Here is a 19,290-nt window from a genome sequence, read left to right on the forward strand (position 1 = left end):
AAACTGCACAACGCGCGTTTAAACGCATAGTTCTTACAAATGTCTCTCCTAGAGAGTCATAATAGCATACCTTTCAAGCGAAATGTAATGATTATACTAAATGCATGACACGAACATGAAAATGGCATTTCAGTGAACGTTTTAATTCGCATCATTACCAATCAAATACTTAAAAATTACAGAAAATAGTTATGGCGTGTTTGTTTGTTTTTAAAATAACTATACTTATAAAAAAGCATCGATTGTTTGTTCACGTATGAAAAATCCTCCCGGGGCAAATGTGATCAAATTGGCCCAGCGAATAATGGCCCGATGGTAACGTCAATGTGATACTATTAAATGTATAGACACGATATGTAATATTTTATAATAATAGATATGCGAATATATGTAACAACCTATTGATATTATTTATTCCATGATATCTTTGATACGTTACATAGTGAAATGCACAATATTTTCCGTTGCTATTTTGTTTTATTAGTGCATATTCAACAAATATATTCCCATATCAAACAATTAAGAGATAAAGTCGGATTTTATTTATACCATCCCCCTCGAATCATTGTGACGGGTTTAGTACGGCAAGTAGTAGTAGAAGAAGTAGTAGCAGCAGTAGTAGAAGTAGTAGTTGAATGGTGGTGATGTTATTGTTTCTGTTTCTGTTGGTATTGTTGTTGGTTGTGGCGTTGATGGTGGTGGCGATGGCTGTTGCGTTTGCGGCGGCGGCGGTGGTGGTTGTGGTATGTACATGTATTTAGCGTGTTGACAAACTTTCATATCAGTTTACCAATTTTGCAAATAATTACTGTTCTAAACAGCGATGATGATTATAGTATAACAATGTGCATATAATGAATCTGTAAAACTCCAAAAGTCAAGTTTGATCGTTCTGGGAGTGCAAACATCTACATAAATGATGTGTTATGCTATGTTATCAAGCGCAAAATTCACTGAAGTCAACGGTATCATGCAGCAGGATAATGCGCGGACAAATAATGATCGTGCAAACAACCATGTAATTGTGTTGACAAGACCATGTGGGACATGTTAATTTCAGCCATCGTTGAAGGTTTAAATCCCCTGAAAAAATAACTAGATGCACAGCAAATAGTTGGTATTGATATCTGCACATGTTGGTAGTACACGTAATTGACCTTTGTTACAAAGAAATCCGTCGTCCGTGTGTTTGAACCGTATTTTGTTCAATCTGAAATTGATCAATAATTATGTTATGTTGGTGTTATATTTTTACACATATGATTTCATGTGTGCCAGATGCTTGTTCAATTCCTCTTTCTATTTCAGATCACTTGAAATAAACAAACCTTTGCGTTATGAGTCAAGTGTATTTGATTGTGTTTTGTTGTGAAATCGGCCATTGAACTGAATAAGTTAGGACTGAATATGCGGTTAGGCGCCAATGACGCAAGTCGATATACCTAACGTTTTCCCTGTTTTGTTCCAATGCAGCGACTATAATTGTTTTAATTAATTGCGTTTCGACGCTCTGCTCGAAACCCGGTTACTAAAAATAACAGTAATATGTATCAAAGGAAAAAGAATTTATACAAATCTGTGTTGGTCCTCGATTCAGCTTTTAGTGGTGTTTTAACGCGTTGATACTAATACACCAATGTGAGAGAAAAGTTTCACTAGCTCAACCCTGATTTAAATACATTAAATACATATATTTAAATATCAGTGTAAACTATAACCTTGACCATTGTGCTAATTTGTTTTCAACCTCATTTGTCAGATCTTTAAATTATGCCACCATTGCTTTGTTAGCCTTTTGTCCGTGGTTTAAATCAACATTGAAAAACGTATTGTGGAGCGTAGATGGTGAGACAAGGACTAAATATTCTTGTGTTTGAAATCTAGCACGCGGGAAGTAGTTCTTAAAATCGCAATTTAAGGTAAATTATCGGTATCAGTTTAATGTAAAGTGAAAATAATAAAGACAAACATATAGTGCAATTATTATTTAAATTGCAATCACTTCCCTTACAGTGGTATAACTAATGGAGAAAATCTGATAATTATCACAATACGTTATGATTTTTGGCTAAGCATAATGCTTACACTAAACAATATATTTAAATAGATGACAAAAAAGGACAACATTTCAAACAAAGAATGAACGTTAGGCATTGAGACATCGGTTTCAGTCCAGGGTTCGTTCACATCTTTAATAATGTCAAACGTGTAACAGTGCGTTAACAGTATACAAAGAAATGCCTTGACAGCATACATTAGTCCCCTAGGGATCATGATATGTCATGAACTGCTTTGAAGTATTAACATATAAAGTCAATTTGAGCTTCTTTAGTAACAGAAATAAATGAACATACAGATATACAAACACACGTTGAGAGAAAACGTCTGACGAACAGGTGCATGGTTAACCAAACGTTTAATGCGTGTCCAAAGGTCCATGATGATTTTTCTTATAATGTTTTGATTAGTTAAGTCAAATAAATATAGTGTAAAAACAACATGATTGAACATAATCCTCAAATAAAAATCCCAGTAGTCAGTATACATAAACACACGTTCATCCCATTATTAGTATTTTATAAGCAATTGCAAGGTCCTGTTTAATTTGCGACAAATGAATTAACGGACGAAGGGCAACTTTAAACCCCAAACAGTAAAACCGGTATGTGTTTTTGTATTTGGGGGTTATTAAAAGCAAACTGTATGCATTGTAAGATATCGGTAAATGTAAAAAATCTACATTAAATGGCCAATGACACTGTAGAACTATATTTAAGTCAATGACGGTAACAAAAATGCACAAGCGACATAAATAAACAGAAACACCAATAACCAGATCGACTTTTTACAACAGATTGTCTTGCACAAGTATGTCTTTTTCAATAATATACACATTGGACGGGTCTTCAATTTTAAACCCTATTGTCCCGTCCATAAACCCGTGAACAAGTGGTTTCAATATGCATATAAAATTACCCGGTTTCACCATCGAATAAGAAAAGAAAGGGGCGGGGTTATCTCCGACATGGTCCAGATAGAATTCAACTTTGCTTTCGCTGTCAATATCATCCTGAAAAAAATACCATATAAACAATAAATGCTTGCGTTTCTCTATTATTGATATGTATATTTTAACAGATTTACTCATGTTATTGATACAACTACTTCATGAACAGTTTCTTATTACTTACACTACTGCTGTTGCGGATGCGGCTTCTACTACTATCGTTGCTAAAACCTCTTCTACTAACTCTTCTAGTAAAGACAGTATAATTTCTTATGCTTTCTACCATAAATAGTGATTTAAAAAAGAATAAATTAACCCCTTTTTAAATTATTCTTATCGCTTCTGTGAACACTCAAACCATTCACAATACACATTTTGTTCATGTTTGCGTTTCACTGAGGGATCCATTTATAGCATTTTAATATTTACCTTCAGATATGCTCCGTGTCGCATGACATGCTCGTGATACCTGTACATAAACGCGACCAGGAGGCATTTTTGCATATTTAGAGACTCCATCATAATCAGTTCAAATGGATTCATTGGTTCTCTGGGTACGTTAACAAACCTTGTTAAAACTTTGAAGTCAGGGAACCACGTCTTTGCAAACTCAATTGCTTTCTGTAAATATACAAAGAGCGAAACATCAGCTTCAGACAATACTGCATCACACTTAAATGAGAGTTTATACAGTTACAAAAATGACATTTGACACATTTGAGGTTTCTTTATATTTGAGGTTCTTCTTTCCTCTAAAACATAATGCAAATAATGGGACCGATATGATGATGGAGGAATCCCGTTATTCTAATCAAATAAACAATTTATATTTTGCGACATGTTATACAAAACTACACTTCAATCAAAATATGGTCGAAGTCATTCGTACAACTTTTGGGTAAACATACAGTTGTTAACAAAATTAATTTTTCTATTTCAAACTGACTTACTGGTCGTCAAGAGCATCTCGTTTAATTTAAGTTTTAAAATTGTTGAATAAACACTTATTTTTAAAATTGAAATACTGTTATAATAAAATCGTTGACAATCCTCATAATAATGTGAACAGCTTATGACGGTTACTTTTCCCTTACAACAGCCTACTTAAACAGTCCATCCAACACTTGCACTACAATCTCCCCTGACAGCAGCCTACACATGCAGTCCATCCAACACTTGCACTACACTCTCCCCTAACAGCAGTCTATTCCAACAGTCCATCCAACACTTGCACTAAAATTTGTTTTGTTAGTAGTATACCTTTTGAAAACAACCTAACAAGAAATTACACCAATTCATTTTGAGTACTTAATTGATAAATTAAAAGGAGTCCAAAGAACATTTAGAAATTCTATATGCAGGAGAAACAAGAGCTGTCACCATAGGATGGCTTAATAGAAGTTATGAGCTTTTTTCGAAACCTAAACGCAGATTTCGAAACCTAAACACGGACCCTAAGTTCAAGGTCAAGGTCACAGGGGTCAAAATTTGTGTACGTATGGAAAGGCTTTGTCCATATACACATGCATACCAAATATTAAGGTTATATCTCAAGGGACATAGAAGTAATGAGCATTTTTCGAAACCTAAACGCAGATTTTGAAACCTAAACGCGGACCCTAAGTTCAACGTCAAGGTCACAGGGGTCAAACTTTTTGTGCGTATGGAAAGGCCTAGTCCTTATACACATGCATACCAAATATGAAGGTTACATCTCAAGGGACATAGAAGATTTGAGCATTTTTCGAAACCTAAACGCAAAGTCTGACGGAAAGACGGACAGACAGTCCGATCACTATATGCCCTCCTACAGGGGGCATAAAAATAATAAAACATCAATCATACAAGACAACGTTCAAATCATTTAATCGTCTTTTTCAAACGACATGATCTAAATTTGACCGGGTTCGCCTGTATTGGGTCTCTTTGTATAGTCTAACATTATAGCTACACAATATTATTATGATGCTGACGTTTATAAATATATTTTAAAAATATTAATATGTTAGTATCGCCATTTAGACATTGGCGCCGAACAATTGATTTACCCCTTCTCTTTTGTCATAGGATGATCAGCAGGTGCACGCACATAACAAATTCTAGGGTATCCATGCAAAGTGGTAATTGGATCGATAAAAAGGGGTAGTGAAAAAAAGTTCTCGTTGTTTGTTACATAATTTCGTATTATCTGAATGTGGAACAGATTATTGCATTTAAGGTTGGTATTATGGCATCGTAACAGATATCTAGAAACCACAAAAAAGCAAACACTTGAATAAAACATTTATATCTTATTTTCTCTGAGTGCTAAAGTAAAAAGTGGGTGTTTAAATGAGTGTTGAATTATGGGGCTTAATAAGGATGCAATCTATTGTAAATACACATTTTATAAATTAAGGTAACATTTGTTTTATTAATGTGTTCCCACATGTGCATAATCTGCCCATTTGTTAATGGAAACGAATGCATTTAACTGGTTCGGAAATAACTGAGATAAATCAAATTCCATTGTATGTATCTAACAAGCGATGTGTTTGTCAGAAACACAATGCCCCCTACTGCGCCGCTTTGATACATGTTTTTTTAGCTTTGACCTTGAAGGATGGCCTTGACCTTTCACCACTCAATATGTGCAGCTCCATGAGATACACATGCGTGCCAAATATCAAGTTGCTATTTGAAAGGACATAGAAGTTATTAGGATTTTTTTGAAACCTAAACGCGAAACCTAAACGCAAAGTGTGACGGAAAGACGGACAGACGGAGGGACGGACGGTTCGATAACTACATGCCCTCCTTCGGGGGCATAAAATGTGTATTTATAAACAGAATGTGAGTTCCTCAATGAACCAGTCATATCGATTGCCGTTATACTAAATAAGATAAGCAAGTAACAATAATTTGTTGAGTAACATAGTGTTACCTTACGTGAAACAGTCATGTAAATTGACATGGATATCAATGTTAACCGAAACGAAATAGCCATTGTTTTAAATTATCGATTCATAAAATGAAACGTTCATGTTAATTAACAGTGTGACACCTTAATTGAAACATTCATGTACATTTAACTAAATGATTCCAAAAGTGAAGCAATCATGCAAATTTAGATCGTTTTATCAGACGTTAAGCAGGTATATTTCTCAACCAAATATAAGCGAAACTTAGGGAGTATGTTTATTTAACGTAACGGTACCAAACTTTTATAACACTTAAATTACATAGTGTAAACCATTAATTTGTGTTTCATTTTTTTCCCGCGAGGTTACAAAGTAACGAGTATGAAGCCTGTAATAACTTAAGTGTGCATGTCTATGACCCTTATGCTCCCTAAAGGAAAGCAGTCTGGTTTATAAATCGTATGATAGCTAAAGTTAAGTATTATTTTTTATCAAATTAATGTTGCTTTGGACAAAGCAGTCCTGTTTATAAATATTATTTATAATGAGCTAATTACATTGATATTACCGGTATATCAAATGAAGATGACGAACTCAAGTTTATTTACTTTATATCATGTGTAGTCTGTCAGCTGTACTCACTAAATGTTACATGAAGATAAGGAAGATGTGTGTAACCTTATGTTACCTGAAGCGAACCATGTGGCCTAGATGCTGTCAAGAGTGCTTTTTCTGGACTAAGGGTTTTTAGAAACCGTTGATTGCCTCCACTAAATGAGTCAAATAGTGTAACAAATCGTTTTTCTTCCATTTTCTGTAGATCAATTGCTTGCTGTTTCTTTCTCTTAAGACGTTCCTCGATTATTCGTTTTTCCTCCTCTGTGTATTCCTAAAAAACACAACAGACCTTAAGTAAAATACGCTATTTCTCCGTAAGAGGTACCTTTAGGTGCGTTGATTACCGTTCCTCTACAGAAAACGTACAAGCATACATATAATTAGTTTAGCATAAATCAAATATTGTATTTAATTAAGACATGTGGTTTTTTACTTTCGCGAGTCTTTAAACTTATTTCATTTATGAATGAGAGCTTGGACACATAGTGGACTATTCACATAATGATCATTCTCATAAAATTTATATCAACGGCCGATCTGCCTATACCTGTGATTCAATAAGTTGTTACTTGAATGAGTCTATGCTCTGGTAAATCAGCTTACCCAGGAAAGTGTAAGGGTTAAAAGGAGATTTTCACTCAGTACGTGTGAATACAACTCGCGCTGCATTTCAAATTGTGTGTAAAGTCGTGATTGGGGGTACATGTATTTTAAGTAGAAAAAAAGTGTTAAAGTACGGTAGTATTATATGCAAATATAAAACACCATACCATATAGCATTAATAATGTCGGTGTAAATCTTGGACAGTGAAATATGAAGAAATAGATTTCGTCGGACAAGTTTTTGATAAACGAAACGTACATACAGAGGGACAGTCATACGGTCAGATAAACGTTTGTTGCTATTCAAGAATACCCAACTCATTTTCGTAGTCGGGGTATTATCGGATTTATTAATTGCAGGCTCTATACACGAACGATTAAACTCACCTTTTTGCATGACTTTTTATGAACAGTCCAATCTTCTTTCTGGCAGGGTTTTGAGCAATAGAATATTGATCTACATCTAGAACATTGTTGCGTACAGCCCATGATATTGCATCGGTTGCAATTTCCAGATTTTGTATTCTTAAAACTGTTCGCAGTATCCAACTTGCAGTTACTCGAACTTTCTGAAGATTCCGAGTGTAGTTTACTGGTATGTTTCCGTTTGGCATTTCCGCATTTCTCCTGCATGCTTGTTTCTTTGTCATATTCACTGGCTAAAAACATATCAGTATTAACATTCTTTACAACGATTTCTTTCGTTTCATCAGATGATTTCGGTTCATTTATAGACAATGTGTCAATATTTGGGGCATCAACATTCTTATCTGACACTATCTTCGTTGATTTTTGTTCCGTACATTTGCGTTTGCAATCCGGCTTGTGACGTTTCCAGTCTGCAGCCTGGCATACTCTCGTGCAATACCACGCACTTTTACATTCGGAACACCTATAGGCTCAAACAAGTAGACAAAAGGAACAAATACCAATCGCTTCTTGATTAATGTCTTTTGAGGTTTGTGAATCTTTTTTTAATGATGTTGAGGTGTTGCAGATACATTTGTGCTTCTTCCAGTCTGCTTTCTGGCAAAGTCGTGAGCAGTACAGTACGCCTTTGCAGTTGGAGCACAGTAACATTGGACCATAAATATTACAATTAGCACAATGTCCTAATTTGCCAGTTTCATTATCCATTTTTCTGGAGTAAAGAGATGTTGCAATTAAAAACAAGAATAGTACTAAAACACCAGTCTTCGAATTAGCCTATAAGCCCGAAGCCCGAGTCGATTCTTGGGCCGGTCGGTCGATCTTAAATGCATATTAAGTAGCCCGACCGGTCGATTGAATATTTGAGCGTAAAATTGTAAACAAAGTGAAAAAAAAACTACATGAACACCGTTCAGCCACTTCGGATTAATGACGTAATCAATGCAAGTAGTCAGGACAAGTCGTTAGCCAATCAACACGTCCGTGTTCCACTCTTATGGAGACCCGAAGATGGACGAAGTGTTACGATTGGTCCGTTTGTTCAAAGCCGACAAAAATATAAGCTCTTTTTCTATACGGTTTTAACCGACCTATACGGCTATTCTCGTTGTATGATGACTCATTAAAAAAAATTCATTGCGTTAAAATCGTGCTCAAGATGGCGTTTAGCCAACTTAAATACCACAGCGGTGCGCTACCAGGTAAAAAATGTAAGCAATTGACCGACGCTGAATCTGCTAAGAAAGCTTACGAAGTCAAGCGAGTACGGACATTTCAAAAATCATGGCAATCAGGTAGAGAATGGCTGCAATACGATCCTGAAACGCAATTGATGCGGTGTCAATTATGCATCGAATTCTATGGACCCAGTAACGATGACAATGCATTTATAAAAGGCACATCGTACCTCCGCATTGATGGCATAAAGCTACATCAAAATTCTTCTAATCATTGGAAAGCAATTCAAGCCAAACAGGCACAATCAACACCCAAGTCTTTCAGCACTGCAGCCAAAGCATTGAAGACCTTGAGACAGGCGGATTATGACAAACTAGTAAACAAATTTAGAAATGCTCATGCTGTTTGCAAGAACAATTTAAGTTTTAAAACTTATGAGATGATTTGCCAGCTCGATAAAATGAAGGGGTTGCCCACCAGTAACCAGTATGAAAATGACAAAGCTTGTGCTGAGTTTTGTACCTCCATATCCAGAACCACTCGCAATCAGTGTATATCAAACATTAAAAGTGCAAATTGGTGTAGTCTCATTATTGATGGATCAACGGATTTCACTGGTGATGACATGGACTCCCTATATGTGAGGACATCATCTAATGGTTATGTCCGAGACATTTTTCTCGACATTGGTTGCAGCACATCAGCTTGTAGTACAGACATTCATAGTCATATACTACAAGTATTCCAGGATCTGGAACTCACAGATGTCATAAAAGAAAAACTAGTTGGATTTTGCTCTGACGGGGCTGCACATATGATGGGTAGGTCTTGTTTAAATGTGTAATTGAAGGTTGAGTAGCTTTTATATAAGTTGATATTTTAACAGTATAAAAAAGTGAAACTCCAGCTGTCCCAGAGTATAGCGCTTTTATCATTTATGATCCTTTGTCTTTTTTTTATACTGCAAATTGCTTAAAAGCACGACACAAAGGGAACAACACATAATAAAAACATTATAAAGTCAATGCCTAAACTGTGTCATTTTACAATATTTTATTCCTACATGTACAGCATCACGATTGCCCATCAATGCTAAAAAATCGTCCACAAATGATCATTTATTGTTTCAACTTCAGGTATCCGCAGCGGTGTATCCTCTCTCCTGAAGAAGGATTGGCCCCACCTTGTGGTGACACATTGCATTGCTCACAGGTTAGAGCTGGCGTTCAAGGATGCCATGAAAAAGTGTGACCCCAAGAAATATGAGAAGGTCACCAGTCTTCTCATGGGCCTCTACTATCTGTTTCGTCAAAGTCCAAAGCAGAAGAAAGGTACAATCCAATCAGATAAAATACACTTGAGAATTTTTAATTTTTGAAAACATCAGTAGTTGCAGTTTATGTTTAAGGTTATCTGCAATAGAAAACATTCATATATTATTAACTGTTTTTTATATTTTTAGAAAATTATTAAACGATTTATGTATAATCCATTTCAATGAAACTTTCAAGGAATTATCATGAATGTCAAAATAAAAAAGATATGTGTTCAATTTTTAGGTATTGAAAGAGCTGCTGAGGCTTTTCACATGAAAATGATTCTACCTACTAGAATTGGGGGAACACGGTGGTTGCCACACTTCGTGAAAGCTCCCAATATATTCTCAAGAGGGTATAAACTTTTCCTGTATCAACTGGAAAACGCATCACATCAGAATGCCAAGGCAGAAGGGTTGGCTAAGATGATGAGGGATGGAATCCTTATCCTGTATATGCTTTCACTGAAGGTAACTTGAAGGTTTTGCTTATTTTTTCCCATTTATGCTATATATAATGCTTGTATGGCTGTGTAATCTGCATCTGGCATATATATATATATATATATATATATATATATATTACAAGCAAATAATACAAGTTTCAAATACATTTTCAGCGCGTCATCAGCAACTTGCAGAGCCTTTCCCTTTACCTACAAACAGACCTCATCAGCCTTGCAGATGCTGCTCGACGAGTGGAGTCCTCAAAGACTGCCATCTCACAGCTGTGTGAGAAGTAAGTATTTGTGTAAGTATTTGTGTAGTATCGATAAGTGTACTGTAGTATTATCCCTTTCCCACTCAGAAACAAAGTGAAAATGGCTATGTGCAAACAGCTTAAAACCAGAGCAGCCTGCGAGTAACTCGCAGCCTGTTCAGGTTTTATGCTGTTTGCTGCTTATCAGTATATTAGGATTGGAAATTAAGCCGTTAAAACTTGAATCTAGTATTCATAGTAAGAAATGTCTTTAATTTAATTTAACTTTCTACGGGACTACAAATGCGTCAAAGTATGTATCTAAGTGCTAAAGGGTCATATAAACTAACAAGAAAATATTATCCAATTGTAAGCCACAATTACGGAACAAAATTATGTATTCGACATTAAGTGGGTTTTCATGAAGAACAAGCTGTAGCCAATTTGTTTTTTGTTTGGCAGCATTTCCTTATTTGAAGCTGGTGGATAATTTTGTGAATAGCAAAGTAAGTCCTTGTACTTTTTTCCTAAAAGATTATTAAGGTGATATTATCAGAGAAACGCTAAACTTCCAGAGATGATAGCACTGTTTCTGAAGTAAGCACCTCAGAAACCTACAAGCAAGAGAAGCTTGTATTCAGGGGTGTGAAGGCTAAGGCAGATCAGAGATCTCTTATAAAAGAGATTGTTGAAAATCTGGAGGCTAGATTTCCAACATCAGATCTTGTATCTGCCACGATGGTTTCCTCATTTAAAAACTGGCCAGACCTTACATCCGATGAAATTAAAGGTTTAATAACGGTGACACTTGAAAGTGTTTGCTGGTGTTTGAAGTTAATTTCGGCAAGTTGACATTTAAAGGGACCTGTTCACAGATTTTGATTGAAAAAAAAAATGTGTAACTTATAAAACCAAAACATTTGAGGTAAAACAGGCCCCTTCTCATGTCTAGTTTTGCCTATTCCATGTTCATGAATGTTAGTTTGTTTGATATGCATTCTTTCTTTGGTTTTTTCTTTTTAAAATTATAATTTATATTGTTTTAAAATGTTTAATTTTAGAAGAATTTTCTCTTAAAAATGTTTAACATGTTTTTGCTAACTATGATTAATTAAGGATGCAACTATTACCAGTATTTTCAAAGATTTCAATGGTTCCATAATGCTTTTGACATTAGAAAATAATATACATTTATATTTGTCAGTCATTTACTTAGATTAAAAATACGTTGAAATTTGATATGATGTTGTATTTCTTAATTTGTATCCAATTCAGATAACACTTTTGGAGACAAAGAAGTAGAGACTCTCTACATGCAGTTTTAAGTTGTTGCATTTAGGAAACCTAGTGAGGGCATCACCTTACAAGATGTGTTGGACCAATGGGCAACACTGGGAAACTGATCTACCACAGGTTTGTATTCTGAATCTATATAATATTCATTTCTTGTGATTAAAATATGCTTTGAAATCAATTCATTTTTATTTTAAGATATCCACACAAAGACAGGCAGAAGCTGACTTGGGTAACTGTAATAGACAGCATGGGGGATCAGCAACTATGTGCAGTGTTTACACTGATTGACATTACTCTGGCCCTTCCCCCACCTCTGTCAAGTGCGATACATCATTCTCCGCCATGAAGCTCCTCAAGAACAAGCGAAGGGGTCGTCTCCGTGCTGGACGCCTCAACGATGTGATGATGGTGAAACTGAGACTTGTCACCATCCATCCAAGAATTTGATCCAGACATAGCAATCAATCACTGGATGGTAATTTTAAAGCCTATGTTTCAGTAGTTTTTTATGAAGCTGTTTCTTAGAGTAAGTAACATTACATTCTTTATCATAACCGTTTGCTCATCAATGATGCAGGAATAAGTTATATAATTATTCATGATTGATTTAAGAGTAATGTTTAATTTAGACTTCAACACCCAGTGGACAACCCCGCCGAATAATAACAGATGAAGCCACAGGAACCCAAGTGGACTGCATCGTTCTTTCAGCAGAGGACAAACAAGATGTTGCCAACAACAAGGTAACAGCCCCTTAAATATATAATTAACTTTTACTTAAACATGCACATATACATGCATTCATAAATAGAACGATTAATAATAGGTACTCAACATTTTTGACAATATGTCAACGCGTTGTTTGGGAAAATGCATTTTTATTTAGACAGACTTCATTCTACTAGGGACAATCTAACAGACATAGCATTGTATTTTACATTGTGTGTCTTTTCAGCTGCTTGAGAACTCAGACTTTGAAGATGATGACGAATATGACGAGGATGATGATGATGGCGATGAAGATATGGAGCTGTCCGCAGAGCATGCCTTTGCTGATGTTATCAAAAATGATTAATAAATGTTGAAAATGGGACAGGCAACTGTTTGTACTCAATTTAAGTAGTTATTTCTGATTGGAAATGAATTTTTGTGTTGTTCGTAGCCCAAAAAGTCAAAAAATTTATGTTAACCTTTTCGGGCTATTGAACATCCATTCGGGCTATTAAAAATTCTATCTGATTAGCCCGAAGGGCTATTTGTCTAAAATATTTAGCGTGAAGACTGCTAAAACACATTAATATTCTCATATGGAATGCTGTATTCATATATTGGTTATTTAAAGTAATAGTAACAATAATATGAGGCAACAGAGAATTATTAAATGTAAGATCAGCGGACCGGAAAAAGCATAGGCGAATCTGTTCATTTCTTATCTGTGTTTGGAGAATAAAGCGCGACCCAGTTAACATTTTTAAGGATCTCTGTTTTAATATTTCACCATTTTAATGGGATGAAGTGAAGAGCCCGCTCATTCGTAAGAGTTTTCTATAAGAAGCATGATCTTTTTAAATAAATAAGTATGTTTTCCAGTAAAGTGCAACCGCGCGTTTAAACGGTTAGAAAAATGTCGGATCAGTGTGGGGACTTCATATAACAAGCTTGCGGTTGCACTTTACTGAAAGCAATACTTATTTGTTTCAATCCAGGAGAAATTAACACTTGTCCTGAACGTAAAACGTTCAATCTCATTTTAAAAAGAAACGCTCATCCAATATGATTGAAGAGCCTTGCATCATAAATGTCCATCCAAACCAACGATGTTGCGCCAATATAAAGAAGGGAAACTCCAGCTGCTGGAGCAGTATTGCATTCTCATTATATACAATTAGTTGGTCCTTTATTTAAGGCAAGTGACCAATTGCCTAAACAGTACGAAACAGCACAATACGAAACAACACACACACATAGAAGAATAAAGCTGGGGTATGCGCCTTGGAACGGTCAATACAAAGCATTGGGGGTTTGAACCGGTTTTAGAGCGCTCAACCTCACTCTTGGCCGAGCAATATTCATGATACATAAAAGTGTAAACAAAATTTAACCCCATAGCATTGCAACTCAAATTAAACAATAATTAAAGGGAATAAACACGCATTCAATTTAATTTCCATTTAATTACTCAAGTGTAGGAAGGAAACTTTTTGAGGAACGATGAAATGAAATTACGAAGTGTCAACTACATCCCATCTTTTAAGAAAAAGATTTAAGGATATATCATCATATACTTAATATTCCAGATCATCATCGTGCAAATACATGAAGAAGCAGCAATAATGGGTGTAAAAGATCCATATTGCATAGCTTGGTTGTTTATATGACTGCTAAAAAAATAAATCAAACAATAAACGCCCGTCAGAGAAAAAATGTATAAAGTCTAACCATATAAACCCGATGACTTATGCATCCGAAAATAGTAAAAGTTGATCGGATGATGTAAATTAGATGCTTTGACACGAAAACTGTTTTTCTTTTTTAAGCAACAGTCACCAAGACCTTAATCTAACTTGCCCTAAATGTAATCCCAACGTTGTTCTACATGATAAAAAAACATAACAATGATAATCAAATAAACAATCATAATTAAATTAAAATAGATTATATTTTGCTATACCTTCCTAAAAGATATGTGAACATCAAGCCTAATCACAGCTTGACCTCATTCCTATATTCTCACTTGAGTCGATATTTTTTATTAATTAACTGATAAACAATTCACTCAAATGCATTTAAACACAAATAACGCCGTGCACGTTATATCCAAAAATATTAATGGAGTATAACGTTCAACTTGACTACCCTGATATTAAAACATGTTTTATACTTGAAATCGAAACGCTTTGTAAAAAAATACAAAACACATTCTAACAGATATGCATACACATGAATGAAGCAATATCATTATTTACATTTTGAAAATCTGCTCAGCGTGCCGTAATTAGAATTAGTTCGATCAAGAGTTTTTGTTGTTGACGAAATTGCTAGTAACCAAACTAAATGATCAATGTAATTTATCTACGTCTGCTTACCAAAACCAGAACGTATGTCCTTAAAGAGCATTTTAGTTTAATGATTATGCATATCACATCATCGGTCGACCGTCAAATCCAAGCTGTCACAGGCAAAACATATACCTGCACATCGATAAGAAAATATAGAAAATGTATGCCATTTTCTGAAAATATCTGTCTGCGCTATTTATTACTAGGAAACTTGGAAAACGTATGCCATTTTCGGAAAATATGTATTGTTGTTATTTATTACACTTACGTATTAGTAGGAGAAATCGGGTTTTCCGATGTTAACTGATAACAATTCAAAACGCAAAACTGTTAAACCTATGAAAATTCTTGCAATTTGAAATATACTGGGAATGAAATTTTGTACTGTTATTTGTTCGAAGGAAAAGTATTGAATATTTTTAGTTTAAACAAAAATAGTCGTTTGTATTTAAGTTTGATCTTTTCTCGTGTGTGCTTATGGATTTTCATTTGGTTTAATTACCGTAAATCAATGGCTTATCGGAGTTAACGTACATGACTGACCTATATACTTAAAATATAAAAGACTCTTCTCAACAATCTAGACAGCTATAGGAGAGGCCTTTAGACCACAAAAGTAAAAGAAAATACATAAAAATGTAATATTGACGAATCTTTTATCCACGACGCTTAAATAGTAAGCAGTATTCATTTTAAAAACTTATGTAAATAACACTATATTGCGTACGTTGTGTCGTCTATGACCACAGTCAAGAGCTTTTTATTGTGTGACAGAACATTTCTAAGTGAATTGAAACATAAATCTCAAATTGTCTTTGAAACGTTGGTCGAACATGACCACCTTTGCATACTTTTTAAATAATAATATTTCTAACATTTGTAAACTCCCAAACAATATTTCAAACTAAAATTAAAAATTTCAATGTGTTTATTTCTGCCTAGTATTCTCAATCGTATTTAGTGTAGAAAATGGTTATAATATAAAACTATTATGATGGATAAGCTTATAATAATGACGTCTATTTTAATAATCTTCGCGGATCATTCCTTTTGGGACATTAAAATGAGTTGTTTTATTTGTGCTATAAACCAGTATAACAATTTAATGCGAAGAAAAGGACTGTTTTCGTATGGCTTCTCAAGAAGGTCATATATTTTTTGACAACTTCTGCACAGTGACCCTATCTGGCTTTTAATATTCTATCTGGCTTGTCTGATATTTTTCATTTAAAAAAAGGTGTAACCAGTGTTCATGAAGTTAAGCAAATTGAATTCAGGTCAACTGTAACTGACAGACAACAACTGCATTAGAATTTCCATATAATTATAATAATTTCTCACAAACAAAAATATGTGATTTTATTGAACAAAAATTACGGTGGTAAATATATATAATTATTAATTATTAATTAACTATATATGATTAACAGATGGAGTTTCTCATACAATACGAAAGGTCACGGTCACCATTTTTACTTTCTTTTTTAGTTGAAAATATGTTGTCTTTTGTAATTATTTCGGGCATTTTACATTAAAAAGTAAAAATGAATAAAAGAATAACACTTACCCTGTTCTCCGAACTAGTTTAATCCAAAAAATAGTAATAGCATCAAGCTAAAATCGATATCAGCATGTGTTCAAGTATTGTGTGTTTCTATATCTTAGCCATGGCCAACTTTGATAAAAGGGACGTAATAAGTCAGCTCATTGAAATTAAAAGGTAGAAATCAACTAGTTGTTTGATAGAACATAGTTTAAAGGACCAGTCCATTTTATCTTTTAAATACACAAAACGGTAACATTAAGCAATTTAAACAAAATTTATCACTCAAGTCGACACTGTGAAACAACTGAAAGTGAGCACTTCTTTGCCATTGTGAGATATTGTTAAGGGGTTATGAGCACTTCTTTGCCATTGTGAGATATTGTTAAGGGGTTATTTGAGATGTCAAAATAACAACAAAGTCAAAACAAACAAGAAATATTCTGGTCGAATTTTTAGTTCCTTCATGAAAAATATAGATATGCAAGTATTATGACTGGAACAAACCGTGTACACAACCTTTGTATTTTTCTCAGCTTAATAGAGTTTCTTATGAAAACGACTGACACATTCGACACATCAGTTCAAAATCTAAATCATATTAAGGTATATAATAAAAAAATCATTTTAGTGTTTTCAAACACTCATTAATACATTATAGCATATGCTAAGATTTTTCTTTCAAGAGGCACGTTAAAAGATGGAAATATTTCACGAATGGTTAACACACTTGGTTTTATTGTTTCCAATATCACAATTCATAATTGCAGTGACTTGATTTATCTAAAGGGGCATACAGAAAATTGTCTGACCTGAATCAATGTAGTGCTGAATTTCTTGGAAGATAGATGTGGACATGTTTAGAAGTATTCGCTTATTTAGAAAATAATACAGTTCTTGCATTGTTAACAAGAGCATTTAAACATATTTATGATGCATTAGTGAAACCGGAATACGACGTTCATATTTGAATTCATCAGGATTCAAGTGAAAAATCTGCTGATAAAACAAATCTATAACTTGCATATTCTCCAATAATCTTCTCATTCACAGTTGTATCGTCGACATCTTTAAAAGCATTTTTTAAATAGCTTTGTACAAGAAAATCGGTCTAAGATACAAAATAATGACCGATGTCAATTTGTTAACTGATGAAATACTAATTCTAGTTGCCGGCAATGCTTCCATATGATTTTATTGCCAACAACTATGCTTGACATGTATTCGTCCATTCTGTGTATGCGTTTTTTGTGTTGGTGTTGTTGTTTTTTTAATCGAAAAATTGATCCATATTTCGACGAGTTAAAATTTTGTGTTATTTTATATGTTCGTTTTTCGTTGAGGACTTTTTTATGTCCGGCATGATGGATTTCATATACATCAAATTGTTAGTTAGTCCGAGCAGATGAATATAATACGTAACAAGTAAGCATATTTATAATATTTATAAGTATTGTAATGTATCATAGAGTGCATTAAATACGTAGAGGGATTATAGCGCGGAACTCTGGTCCCTTTCTGAGATCTTAATAATAATATAAATAAAATACTGTTTTAATTATATAGAATGTACTACAAACACATAATATTGATTGAAAGGAAAAAGAAAGCAGAATTATTGATGACACAAATAACAATTGTACGTTTATTAATTTATGTATTTATTTATATATCCCATCGCGAATTAGTACTCCTGGACTCTTTTGTAATTGCACCGCCACATATTTTATTAAATGTATTTGTCAGGATTGTATCCCGTGGCAGTTATTCTTATTAACTCATAGTTACGTCTTAGCAGTTGTAAGATATCATTCGATAAAATTAAACCTTAAACAGGGCTTAGGCACTCTAAGACAGTCAACAACTTGAAAAGTGAATCCCAAATGATGTTTTGTCACTAGATATTTTTGCGAAACATAAAAACAAATTACCCTGAAATCCATACATAAGAAGATAATGAACCTTATTTCGGGAACATTTATAACATTGTATCAAACAATGACGAATACAATTTTATCATTATACATGTAAAAGTATTACATTTGCAAACGTTTGTATTTTTCAATTAAATAAACTAAACCCAGAGTCAGAACTTTAATAAATTGAATGAATAAGTTTCAATGTTTATTTCCATATTGGTATTTAATTATAGATATTACATTAAATGTAACGATAGATCGTGTTAAAAAGACATGTTTCTTTGGGGATCTTAAAACTACTGATTACGGATGAACAGTTTTGTATTTGATGCGGTTATGAATGGATACAGCACCTGATACATAACGTCACATTTAATGAGACAGTAAACATAAACTGTATTCGGGAACAAGGACTAATTATCTCATTAATAATGAACAATAGTCAAACAGGGAACAATTTGATTGATTCTTAGATATAAAATATTATCCAATGATGTATGATCATCTACAATATTTTACCGTGAAATTCCCTTGACAAAATAAGACCAATGTATTACGCTTTAACCTAATGTTTGATTCTTACATTATATCAGATATTGCTTACAGTGCAGCAATTGAGAATAATGGTAAACATTTACAGCAGCTGCATACATATACTTTGCGTCTGCAAATAAGTGCCGGACCTGAATGAAATGTTAAGAAAGAACTTTTTTATGAGCTTC

At 34.0% G+C, this 19,290-nt stretch overlaps 1 protein-coding gene and 1 long non-coding RNA gene across 2 annotated transcripts; both read right to left on the reverse strand.

The window, feature by feature from the left end:
• Positions 1 to 1,970: 1,970 nt before the first annotated feature.
• LOC127875312 (uncharacterized) lies at positions 1,971 to 8,033 on the reverse strand. Its single transcript, XM_052420284.1, has 4 exons — positions 7,516 to 8,033; positions 6,596 to 6,796; positions 3,437 to 3,628; positions 1,971 to 3,070 (listed from the first exon to the last, which is right to left on the reverse strand). Exons 1-4 carry the CDS (start codon positions 7,795 to 7,797, stop codon positions 2,846 to 2,848), a joined length of 900 nt encoding a protein of 299 aa, XP_052276244.1. The 5' UTR covers positions 7,798 to 8,033; the 3' UTR covers positions 1,971 to 2,845.
• Positions 8,034 to 8,120: 87 nt separating this feature from the next.
• Positions 8,121 to 16,767, reverse strand: LOC127875313 (uncharacterized). The gene is made up of 3 exons (XR_008047362.1): positions 16,674 to 16,767; positions 15,134 to 15,238; positions 8,121 to 8,269 (listed from the first exon to the last, which is right to left on the reverse strand). It is a non-coding gene; the product is annotated as an uncharacterized LOC127875313 (long non-coding RNA).
• Between the last annotated feature and the right edge of the window lie 2,523 nt (positions 16,768 to 19,290).

Source organism: Dreissena polymorpha, chromosome 3 (genome assembly GCF_020536995.1).
Source record: "Dreissena polymorpha isolate Duluth1 chromosome 3, UMN_Dpol_1.0, whole genome shotgun sequence".
Classification (NCBI taxonomy): Eukaryota; Metazoa; Mollusca; class Bivalvia; order Myida; family Dreissenidae; genus Dreissena; species Dreissena polymorpha.

What these genes read in the sequence shown, in the direction of transcription:
- LOC127875312 (XM_052420284.1), bottom strand. Translation starts at nt 7,797, where the DNA reads ATGTTTTTAGCCAGTGAATATGACAAAGAAACAAGCATGCAGGAGAAA. An exon ending in GGCCACATGGTTCGCTTCAG is followed by an intron (nt 3,629 to 6,595) that starts GTAACATAAGGT and finishes GTATATTTACAG; the next exon opens with AAAGCAATTGAGTTTGCAAA. An exon ending in GACACGGAGCATATCTGAAG is followed by an intron (nt 3,071 to 3,436) that starts GTAAATATTAAA and finishes TATTTTTTTCAG; the next exon opens with GATGATATTGACAGCGAAAG.